Source organism: Phoenix dactylifera, chromosome 6, assembly GCF_009389715.1.
Source record: "Phoenix dactylifera cultivar Barhee BC4 chromosome 6, palm_55x_up_171113_PBpolish2nd_filt_p, whole genome shotgun sequence".
NCBI lineage: Eukaryota > Viridiplantae > Streptophyta > Magnoliopsida > Arecales > Arecaceae > Phoenix > Phoenix dactylifera.
Window position 1 is genome coordinate 13552189 of NC_052397.1, and position 12504 is coordinate 13564692.

Genomic DNA, 12504 nt, shown 5'->3' on the forward strand with positions numbered 1-12504 from the left:
TGGTCGACCGATTGTGGAGAGGGGGAGAAGAAAACTCTAAACCTCACTAATCATGCCGAACTACGAGAGTCTAAGGTGGTCCAACCACCGGTCGGATAAGTTCGAGATCTCTCCTATTAAAAATTTCTTCCTTCTATGTTGAAACCATCGCAAAACCCTTGAAGAACGCTGCCGGTTTTAAGCTCTTCTTACCGAGTTCCTCTCTCGAATTTTCACCAGAAAGAGCCACCGAACCACCTTGGAGGACCAAGGTAAGCATCGTCCGCTTTTCTCTCCTTCTTTTTATAGCTTTGTTGCCACCATTTGTGTTGTCTGAAACAAGGACGCCTTATTTCGGTCTCTCTTTTTGCTATGCTCGCCGCCACCGGCCACCAAATTTAGCCGGTCTTGCTGCCCCTAGGGACCCTTGAAATCATGTGGTGATGGGTTAGAGAAACAGTCACGGTAATGGATGAACTGATGGCTTGATTGGTGTCGACTTCTTCTTTCCTTCTTCTCCTTTGCACCGATCGGACACCGTCGTCGACAATGTTTGTGGCTGAGGTTGCAGGCCGCTTGTGGCCACCATCGAGAGCGAGGCTACGCCACTGTGGCTGCCCCTGGTGCTGACCGAAGGGAGAGGGGTGATGAATCTCCCTATTTATGAAGAGAGAAGAGATGTTCCTCTCTTCTCCTCCTTCTCTCTTTCTCTCTCCTCTCTATAGTTTCTCTCTCTTAGTGTCATCTCTCTCTAGTGATGGACCTCTGGTGGATGCCAGTAGGTGGTCTAGGTTGCGAGTCCATTATATAACTTTCTTTTGATAATCGAGTTTCATTCTGTAGGGGAAGAGTCATCTACGCAAAAAGGTTCTGATTAGAGCACTATGCACCCCAGCTCATAGATCGTGAAGTGGGTCAATGATTGCTATGTTTAATCGGTCTTCGATAGATGTAAGGATCCATGTGCTTGGTTACCATTATAAATATTGATTTGCACTGTTGGATTTGCATTGTGAGTTTTACATCGATAAATTTGATTTGGCATGTGATGGTATGATTTATATAATTTTCAGTATAAATATACTTGTATGGATATTATATATATCAGTTATTGAAAGTATGATTATATGAACAATAATACCTTGAATTTGAGAGAAATGCACTGTATAAGTGAAAATTGATTCGATAAGGGTAACATGTAAATCAAACAAATAAGATATGGTTTGGACTAACCTTATTATACTATAGCCTCCACGGGCTTATGCGTAGGATAGTGTCTATGGGCTTATACATGGGATAGCCTCCACGAGCTTATGCATAGGATAGTCTCCACAGGCTTATGCGTGGGATGGTGTCGATAGGCTTATACATGGGATAGCCTCCACAAGCTTATGCATAGAGAGATGCGTCCATGGGCTTACACATGGAATTTTGTCAACGTTGGACTGGATCATGATCTTGGTTATTCCAAGCCGAAAAAATATTACTATAAAATTTGAAAATCAAGTTAATAAGAAATAAATGACATGTCATAAAAAAACATCTATTGAACAATTGGTTCAGTTTGAGATATATATATATATATATATATATATATATATATATATATATATATATATATGCTTTTTTGATAAGATGATAATGAGGGCTTATGTGCATGTTATTTGTATTAGTTTTTCGAATATTGATATGGTATTCATTTTATCTAGTATTGTTCATTTAATTATTTTTCTATTACTTATGGTATAGCGGTTCAGGATTCTTACTGGGCTGAAAAAGCTCATATTCTTTTTTGCTTTTTTTTTGGGAGTTGCAGGTTACGTAGTACTTGGCTGTAGTTAAAATCATAGATGGAAGGGATGAATAGATAGAGCATCCTTATTTCCGGTTGAATGAATAAATCTGGTAATTTTGTACAAGTTTGTTACTTGCTATGAAATGAGACCATTTTTGTTCGTGGATACTAAGGTTGTAATAAGTTTATGAGGCCTAGTATATTCTCTAAGACCCTGCTTTAGAGAGTGTGCGGTTGTGTCACATAGCCAACCTAGGCGTGACAAAACCAAAGTAAAATGACTCAGTTTGATTTGCTTCATCAACAGTTTATGTTTGCAATTGTAGCATGCATTTGGAATGTTTAGGAATCTAAGCGGCTAACCAAGAATTTCTAATGATAGTGATTAGGGGAAAGGCTTTAATGGACTAATAGTTGCTTAGTAGCTTATATCTTGATTAATTGTCTTGTCCTTCTACATACACCCACAGAAATCACAGACTTGACTCCTGGATTTCGAAAATGCTTCTCTATAGACTATCATGTTGGAGGTCTTCTGCCCCTCAAAATTTAAGCCCACGTTATAAGCTCAATAATTTCTACAAAGCAGAAGAATCTCGTGTTTTTTGCGATTTGGCAAGCAGCTTGTATAAGCTCAAGAGCAAATTAGCAACACGGTACTGCAAAATATTTCTGTTCATTCATGGACTTTTGACTTAATCATGGCCATAGAACTGAAAAGGTAACCCAAGTATTAGGGACTTCTAACATGGAGGAAAGAGTGGAAAAATAGCAACAACAATCACCTTGCCAAGGCCAGTTCATGATCTCCGGGGCCCCTGGTCTGAGGTACACTCTGGCAAGGCCACATGCTGTGAGAAAGCATCATTTGGCCTATCTCTTGTAGAGAAAGAATGACCAGAGATTGCCCGGCTTTCTCCCGCAGATTGCGGGATGGCCTACCTGATCTGATAAGATTAGAATCATCGCAGCTGGAATCGGCGTGAGATCAGCCACACGTTATGCGATCCAGATTACTATGCTGCTTCAGTCCAAGCATGAAAGGCCAAGTAGCTGAAGGAGACGTAGGGCATTGTCTGCTTCTCTTGGTTGCAGAACTTTTGGTTTTCATTTTTGTTCTGTTGCTGAACTTGACCCTTTCAACAGTCCAAGGTGGAAGCTAAGCTTGGCAGATAGTTGGCAATTGGTTGAAGGCTTGTAGTCTCTGCCATCTAACTGCAGTGTGAAGGGATCAGAATCATCAGATACTGTGAACCTGGTCAGGGTCCACTGCCAACTCACTGCTTACTGAAACCCAGGGACACAGCTGAGTTAAGCTACTTGAGTTAATACTTTCATGGTTTCATTCTAGCCTAGACACAGGACCTCAAATTGATTCAGTTTAGGTCTGGATCATACCAGGTTGGACCCAGGGAGCCCATCTGCAACCTTAGGAATAACTAAAAGAACAGCACACAAATCCTTCCATCAAAGGTGTTCCAATTTCTAATGCTGAGGTTAGCCAGGAGCCCCCATGTCCAAGAGTGGCTGGAGACAGTTGCTGTCAAAGGACCAACGACTATTGACAGGCATTCTTGGCAGTGTCCGACGACATCATGCAAAGGCTGCCTGGCTTGGTTGGAAAACACAGAAGGGTGGGGACTGACGTTGGTTGGTTTGATCAAAGGACATGTAATGTCTGAATTCAAAATTGATCGAAATAAACAATATCAACTACTGTAAGACAAGGAAATGTAATCAAGACTAAATCAAAGTTTGCTCATGGAGTGGATAAAATAATTGTGAGCTGTCCTTGTCAGCAGACAACAGAAAAGAAGAGCTGATGGAAAACTTGGTAGGCTACAGACCAGATATGAAGCAGGAAAGTTATTAGCATCATAACCTCATGAGCTGTTGATTGGGATTCTATCAGTATCATGTAAGGGAACTCTGCTCATCCTCTTTCAGACAGTGAAATAAGAAACCTACTGCCCAGAAGAGTTTCTCCCAAGCTGTAAATTGAGATAACACCATGGGACATGCAACTAAAATCATATGTACCCTCATCTGCAAGCATGAAGTGGACAGCTAAACCTTTATTCACTTGCACCCAGGGTCAAAATGATAATTAGGTGACTGTCTCCGGTGAGAAGATATGCAACCAATGTGTAAAAGTGCATAAAACACTATATAGCATCATGAAATCATGTTACAATAACACATACAAAGCTGATCTTGACAAAAATGGCTCCCGGCCAGTAATTAACTTTTTAACTGGAATAATGGAAAAAGGTTTTGCAGTGCTCAACACTTATAAAAGAACCATGGCAAGAATAAACAAGCCTATTTAAAATGGGCTAGCATGTGAAATATATCATTTTCTACAGAATCCAACAAATGCAGAGGTGCTAATCCACCTTGCTTGTCAATATCATTCTGGTCTGTGCCATTCAGGCAACTTGCAAAAATTGAACGGATATGAATGGTGAGACAAACATATAGCATGGAGACGGAGTCAGTCAGTTGAGATCCTTTCCACACCTGCCTTCTGCAAGCTTGCCATGTACGTGATGTAGATGGTCCAAAGAAATGAGAATGAATTGCTCACTAAGGGCTGAAAAATGAATCGCATCCATGTTTAGAGCAGTCGCAGCTCACTTTAAATTAGCAGTTGTCAACAGAATAAGTCTCAGATGTTACCTGTAGATGGACAGGGATGAATCTGAAAGTGATGAAATCACACATGGGCCAGTACACAAGCCCACTTTTCAATGTAGGGATCAAGTCTCTCTTCAATCTGGCAATGATCTCAGCACCAGTTTCACCTAAAGAATGATGTCATACAAGAAAATATGAACCCAAAAATACAGAATTTCTAGAAAACAGAGAAAAGAACATACAATTTATTGCCTTGACTATCAAAACTCAATAGTGAAAAAGAAATGTGACCATCATGTATGACATAATATATCTTTTCATATCATATATGTAAACTTTCAATTTACATATCATGGGAGGGTAAAAAAATTAACAATACCTTGTAATGCTGAATTTACTGAGTAGAAAACTGCGTTCATTATAGGTGCATATAAAGCCTGCCCAAGAAACATCTTCTTAAAAGTAGTGGGAACATCTTGTTTTGGCAGTATTTTTGACAAGAAATTGAACCATAAATGCAATGAGGGTCCCGAAACTAGCATTCCAAAACCAGCCATGCGCAATGTTCTGATTAAATCAAAAGAATCAAAGGGTGGAAGTGTGATCATCTGATAAGATAAAATCCAAGAATCAGAAAGGAGTGAATTCAAATGGAGCAGGCTTCATGTAAGAGGAATGCTAAGGAATCAAAAAGACATACATTCATGACATACATTCAGCTTATATTCCTTTCTAATTATAATCATCGATTAAGCATTCATACAGCAGGCATGGTTTCACTGACAAATGAAATGCCATTGTTTACTCCAATCAAAACAAATTAGAAAACTTAATCTTATAAAAAAGATTATTAATAAGCATATGATTATAATTCTCATTTCAAGTGAAATTTTTCTCAGGGGCCTCGCCAATCATTGTAAATATCTTATGGCATAAAGATCCTTGCATAGTTATTTCTTTTTTTAATTAAAACTCCCTTGCTTCTTAATGATGATCTACCTCATAGTCTACCACATAGCCTATACTTAAATTTCAAAGTCCTCCATGTTAATATGATATGAACATTCCTATCCTATATTGAATAATGAGCATGACTCAGATATAAATCATGTGCAAGAATTATAAACCTGCACCAACAATACCTACAGTGCACACATGCAAATGATGCAATAAATATTCAATTATAATTGATAGGAGGTCAACGCCAGGAAATATTTGAAACCTTCGTTGATCAAGCTTATCAAGTTCATATCAAGTTGACTGTTCAAACACATCAAGTCAACAAGTCACTTGCATCCTGACACACACGATCCTACTTGAACTAATAAACAAGTTACAAGAGTCATATCATGTTTCCAATCCAATGAACAAATAAACTTTTGGTTAGAGGTTTTAACTTCTTCATTGTATAGGTTGAGTTTGCTTGCCACTTATCTAAATCTCAATCCAAATTGACCTAACATTACCTGGCCCAAGGTACACCATCTCGGTACCCGGCCCCATATTAGTGTCACGTTGTTACTATGTCGGTACGCCCAGTATAGGGGCTGGTTCGGCATATACCGAGTGTCAGTATGCCTCCCGTACCATGTATTGGTACTGAACCGATACAGTTCAATATGTCCCATACCGCCCGGTTCATTATGTTATGGTGTACCTTGGGCTAGCCCATTGCTGCCCCTAGTCTCCCACATTCATCTAATGGATGGAAAGCATGGAAGTATAGATTTTATGCTCAATTTAGTATCCAATACTGCTAATTTAATCCATTTACTTAATTCAATTGCTCTATCTTTACTAATTTTAAGTTCAATGCCCTGAAACTAATGATTAATGAGATTTACATCTTGTCATCTTTCTAACTCACAGATAAAGCAAAACAAAAGGAAGAGTTAAATAAAAACATTCTACAAAGACAGTTTCACATTTAGTAGAAAAATGATGAATTGAGTCCTTCGATGTTTCTTCCTTTCCCAATGTTACATATTACTCATTTTTCCAGCATGCTCTCATAAATCACAACTGAGTAATTATTCACTGACATAGTCTAGGTATGCTAAACAATTCTGTGGCACAAAAACAACCAGATTTCCCCTCGGCCTTTTTGCAACCCAAAATAAACATCAATAAACAAGCACAAATGCACTTCAAAGTGCACAAATGAACGAACAAAATGACATGGCAAAAAACATTAGATTGTTTATTACATGATAAATAAGCAATATTTTAGAATGCATTAGAAGAAAAAGGTGACTGTGCGTTCAAATTATCATAAAGATCCCTCACTAGTCTACAATGAAAGTTCTTTATAACTATTCTTGATCTTCAGAAAATCATGAACAAATAGAAGTCCGTAAGACACAATTCACTGTCATAAATTCTTAACATGACCCTGGAAAGTTGATTCACCTAACTACTTTCAAATAAGTTTTCGAACCAAGACCATTGATGCCTTGACCCCTTGCCAACTAAGGCATGGGTCTTGACTAAAATGGATTCATGACCAGGAGCTTTCAAGCATTTATGCTACCCTGTCAAGATGCATTCATGACGAAGAGCTTTCAAGCATTTATGCTACCTTGTCAAGATGCTAGTAATATAAATTGAATACTCAAAGTTCTTACTTCCAATGGAGTCGACACATGTCTAGCAACTTGTGCAAGTGTCATGTAACCGCCAAATAAACATATCTACAAAAAATTGCAAAGAAAGGCAACCATATATCTTGTGATGCGGCAGGAATTTTCAGATCCATGCAACAAATGGAGTAGATCATCGAAACAACAATGTTAGAGACTTAGGGGCAGTTTGGTTTACTAGTTTTAGTAAAACAGGCTGGCTAAAATACTAAAATCAATGGGTTTTATAAAAATGACAGTTTGGTTGTTAATTTATAAAACATTTTTTGTCAAGATTGACAAAGTCATAAAGCCTGAAAAGTAAGTTTCTTGAAAAATAAGCCTTTCCCTAGTTTTCATAAAACCTATTTTACAGAGTATTATGCCTTATGACCATCTGTTTTAGGAAAAGAGAGACATCCAAACAGCCCTTAGTCATAAACATTGACTTAAGACTAGGACGGATGCAGTAGATCATCAAGGCAACCACAATAGAGCCATCAGCATTGCTTTAAGACTAGGCCAGAATAAGGTTAGTGGTTAATTATTGCTAAACGCCATTCTATGAAAGAATATTCAGCTTGTAACATTCTATCTGTAGTTAATAGCAAGATTTTTTTAATGCTATTGGCAAATTGGCACATGTGATGCATGTGAAAGAGAAAAATATGATTTACGACAAGAAAAAATAGATATATACTTATAAAACAGAAAATTAAAAATAAAAAATAAAACAAAACAAAAAAAGGAAAAAACTTAAAATAGAGAATAATATAAAACAAAATAAAAGCAATATACAGTACAAAGAAAAGAAAAGCATAACAGCCATCAACATCATTATGCTCATAGACCACTCTATGCCAGATTATGAATCTGAGAACCCTGATAATCCACTTTCTATGAGGACCCTTAACAATAAGGGCCTCTCTTAAAAATACCCTTGAATAAATATATTCTAACAAATTAAGAAACAACATTACAGCCATTATTTCCTCACTTGCTTCCTTATTATTAGCGGTTAAAGAAGGCTGGTTTGTTTGGAAAGAAGCCAAAGAAGAGAGAAGTCGGCATTGAGTGGCTGATTTTTTAAGGAAATAAAGATGAGCCCAAGTGAGATTATATTTTAGAGAGTGTAAAATATTTTGAAATTAATTGAAGAGGAATTTGGTCAAAAAGATTGACAGATGGAATATACAAGAAATGTTCCAAAATTCAAAACTCCCCTTTTATAATACGTTACAGATAAAAATCCACGTATCATGTGATTGAATATCGCATTATATCTATACTTTAGAGTAAGGGTATAAAAAAGCCTAACAAGACCTGAGCCTGACCTAGCTCTAGCTCAGCTCATTTAATAATCAAGCCAAGCTCGAGCTAGCCCATTTAATTTTGAGCAAGCTAGAGCTGCTTCGGAACAGCTTGTATAAGATATCCAGTGAGAGTCTAGGATCATTCAAGGATTTCATTTATACAGTCTGAAGTAATAGTCCCCATTATTTTTTTTAAACCAGAGTTAAAATACAGTATATTCTACATAGCCTATAATAATTTATAGTAAATAATATAAAATAGTTATTTTTAAATAATAATAAGCAAAATAATATAAAAATAGATAAAATACTTATAAAACAGTATTTTGAGCTAATTCGAGCTGAGATTGAGTGAGATAACCCTTGGTCTAGCTTGGCTTGTTTCTTAACCAAGCAAGCCAAACTCAAGCTAGCTCAAGAAACAGCTTGCTCATTTGACAGCCCTACTTTACGGGGCATATGTGAAAATTTCTAAAACTGTTTCCGTAGCTGGTTGAATAGAGCAAATTGAGCCAGCTGTAATGAAAGCTGCAGTTGAACTAAGATAAATCCATGAGAGAAAATAACAGAAATGAAGCCTAGCTACGAGGTATATTCTCTAAGGAGTTTGTGTACTTTCTTGGCATTCTAACTAGAGTCTAACAGTAACTATTTCTTTCGGTTTATTGTATTCTCTCTAAGTGTATTATGTTCATTGAGCAACAGACCCACATCTGCAAATTCGTGCCTGCATATAAGACAAACTACGAATCCCCATAACCCTGCAAACTAATTCAAAGCCCATACCAACATTTCAAATTCAAATACAAGACCTAATCATGCCACATCCATATCTAGAAAGCAAATGAAAAAGGACTACAGCAAGTTTAAGAACTAAAATTTGTTGGCAGTTTCTCTCAGAGACTACACTCGAACATTTCAACATTTCAGTAATTTTGGCAGGGATTTGTCCAAAGCTATTTCAAAATGGGAACAAACAAAAAGACAAACTTTAAAAAAGATAAAGAAGTATGCATGCAATATCATTTTCATTTATCATATGTTCTTTGGTATAATTTTCAAAGAAATCAGTCTAAGCGGGTAAGAAGAAAATACTAGAGATGATAGAACAAGTCTAAGAATATATATTGGATAAAGAATATATTGAATGTCATTATAGAATGTAGTAGTGAATTATAAGATGACAATCTAACACAGAATGGTGCAACCTTGGGGAAACATCTAAGTAACAGGCAACAATTGAATACTAAATCTGAAGTTTAAGGCATCAAATCAGCTAAAAATAATAAGTAATAAAAGAATGATCATGAAAAGCAATCAAAGAAGTAACTATAGATATAAGAATTGCTTAGATAACATAAATCAAGTATAATATATCAAGCCTTCCTATTATAAATCAATGGAAAACTACCGATAAAAATGATTAAAAAATAAATAAATCATACATAGATTGACTTGCTCAAGAACAAGCATAAGTATTCTCAAAACTTCACAAAAGTCACAGCTTGAAGTCTTGACCGATCACCTATAGTTGATATGCCCCTATCTTAAGCTTAGTTGCCAGATTTGGGTAGAGGTGCGGAAGCATATATGTTTGCAAGTTCAGGGAAGTGGAAGGAAGCACGTATTAGCCTAAGTAGAAGATTCCAGCTACTGAGATCTTAACTTAATAAAGAAAATATATGGAAATGATGCTACAAAATGCTCAAAAGGTAGCACAAAACAACCAAAACGACTTGATTTCAAATGAAACCAGTCAAAACCTTATAGAATCTCTTGAATTTTCGAGACAATTTTAGCCAAAACTAGAATGTTATGATTTTGAGAAGAACAACTATAATAAATATAGAATATTATCGTTGGATGTTAAATTGATATAAGTCAAAATTTAGATCTTTTGTTAATCTTGCCTCATAATATCTCATAGAATTGTCTGTCTTCCAAATTTCTCATATATAAACTCTTGGTGATGATTTTTCAAGGTTTGGATACGAGGTCCATAGTACCGAAACCGGCACCAATGCCGGTAGGCCAAAAGTACAGTCCGGTATGGTAATGTGCTATGCCATTCCAATACGTACCGACAAAGAAAAATCAGAGAGCGAGGGAGAGAGGGAGATAAAGGGATGCTAGAAGAGGGAGATGGGCCCAAAAGCTCTCCTCTCCTCCTCTGCTTATCTGCAAGCCCAATGGGCAGGGCTCCTATTTTGAACAAACCAAGACTTGACCAAGAGAGAGAGAGAGAGAGAGAGAGAGAGTGGAAGGGTGGGAGAGAAGGAGAGGGAGGGGAGAAGAGAGATGCCGAGAGAGGGAGCTCAGAAGCCCTTCTCTCCTCCTTCACTCATCCACTGGACTTGCTAGGCGGAGCCTCTGTTTCAAACCAAGAGAAAGAAGGAAGGAGAGGGAGGGGGAGAGAGATGTCGGGAGAGAGAGAGAGAGAGGAGGCTCGGAAACCCACCCTCCTCCTCCGCTCGTCTGCAGGGAGAGAGTCAACACTTCACCTAAAGAACGACAAAAGGAATTTGGTCAAGCCCTTGTTTTATTCAAAGTAAGAGCTCTGCCCAGCAGGATCTACAGACAACTGGAGGAGAGGAGGACTTTCAGGCCCCCTCTTTCTCCCTCTCCCAACATCACTCCCTCCTGCCTCTCTCTCCCTCCCTCCCTCCCTCTCTCTTCCTCTCTTTCCTTCTCCCCCTCCCCTTCCCTCGTCGGTTTCTCAAACTAAGGGACATAATGGTATCAGTCTACCCATGGTACAGCTAAGTATGCTCTTTGGGATGGTACAATGAAACTTGCTCGAGGATACATGCTGAAAATATTTAATATCTTTTTGATTTAAGCTCATGTACATATTACCATTTAGTGTTTCATAATGGTCACAAGTTGTTTCATATATAGCTCCTATATAAAACCTAGAGATAAAGCATTGCTTCAAAATTGGAATATATTATCTGTATGTGTTTCATATTGTCTCATGTATTATTAGTTATTACAATTGGGAACTAGGTGCAGCAATCATAACAAGATTCTTTTTCCTTCTATTCTATATAAGATGAATTAAGAATCAGATTACCATGAGCCTATTGGTTCTGATATTAAGGCATCGCCCTTGTGCGGTTTGGCAACTTAGAATTGTCACTCGGTAGGGGTCAGCCTTAAGGAATCCCATTCTTTTTGAGATCCAAATGCATACAGAGAGCAATAAAAATAAACTTTAAATCTAGAATCAGTATGCACAAAGCATAAACACTAGAAAAATAGAGTATTCAAGATAAAATCTGGATGGGGTAAAGTTATGGCAATGGGAATGAAGACTACAAATTCTTCCCATTCTCAGACATCTTCTTTTAACCGATCTCTCTTAGATAAGATAACAACAGGGATTTTCTCTAGACACAGAGATACATTTTTCCTACAATCATCAATTCAAGAAAGTTTGGTCCTTAATTTCTTATCAAGTGAAATTTTTAACTAGTTTTAGGAATACAATGGATAGTCACACGTGACACGTCGGTTCTTATATAACTCAACCCACTTCCAGTTTGCCTACCGACAATTAGAATTCAATAAAGTAATCAACAACTTGAGATTCAAGGCAGCTTTAGAGCTCAGCAGACATCCCTTTGTTTCCGCGCACATCCAAACCCCAAAACCAGAAGAATTCACCAAAAAAACACGCAGCAAGATAGGAATTTTATAGCAAAAAATGAGAAAACGGAGACAGAGCAATGGACATGGACCTGAGAAGAGGCATCCGCGGCAACGAAGATCGCACCCGAGGTGAGGCTCTTTGTGAGGACCGGGCGGGCTTTGATCATTCGCAAATACCATTTCACGAACCCATTCCGCGCGAAGGAAGCAGCGGCAGAGGCAGAGGGAGAGGACAAAGAGGACGCGAAGAGGGAAGGAGAGGCGGGCGAGAAATGGGACGAGGACTCCTTGAACTTGGAAGAGAGAAGATGGGTTCGGACGTAGGCTCTCGCCGGCGAGTGTTTGGTGAGAGCATCGGAGAGGGAAGGCCGGGAGTGGTGGAGGAGGAGCTGGTGGGCGTGCCGGCCGCCGCTTCGTAGGAGGCCACCGCTCATCTCTTTTCTTCTCTTTGGTTTCCCCCTTTTCGCTTTCTCTCTTCGCCCTTTCTCCCACCCCTCTATTTCGCCCTCGC

The 12504-nt window shown here is 38.2% G+C and overlaps 1 protein-coding gene across 2 annotated transcripts; it reads right to left on the reverse strand.

Annotated features, from left to right (window-relative positions):
- Positions 1 to 3988: 3988 nt before the first annotated feature.
- LOC103705275 (PXMP2/4 family protein 4-like) lies at positions 3989 to 12497 on the reverse strand. 2 transcript variants are annotated; one of them, XM_008788934.4, is made up of 4 exons: positions 12083 to 12497; positions 4791 to 5019; positions 4454 to 4578; positions 3989 to 4367 (listed from the first exon to the last, which is right to left on the reverse strand). In XM_008788934.4, exons 1-4 carry the CDS (start codon positions 12425 to 12427, stop codon positions 4269 to 4271), a joined length of 798 nt encoding a protein of 265 aa, XP_008787156.1. In that variant the 5' UTR covers positions 12428 to 12497; the 3' UTR covers positions 3989 to 4268. The 2 variants fall into 2 exon arrangements, with proteins under 2 accessions (XP_008787156.1, XP_017697785.1); XM_017842296.2 differs by having other exon boundaries at positions 4791 to 4978; positions 12083 to 12203.
- Between the last annotated feature and the right edge of the window lie 7 nt (positions 12498 to 12504).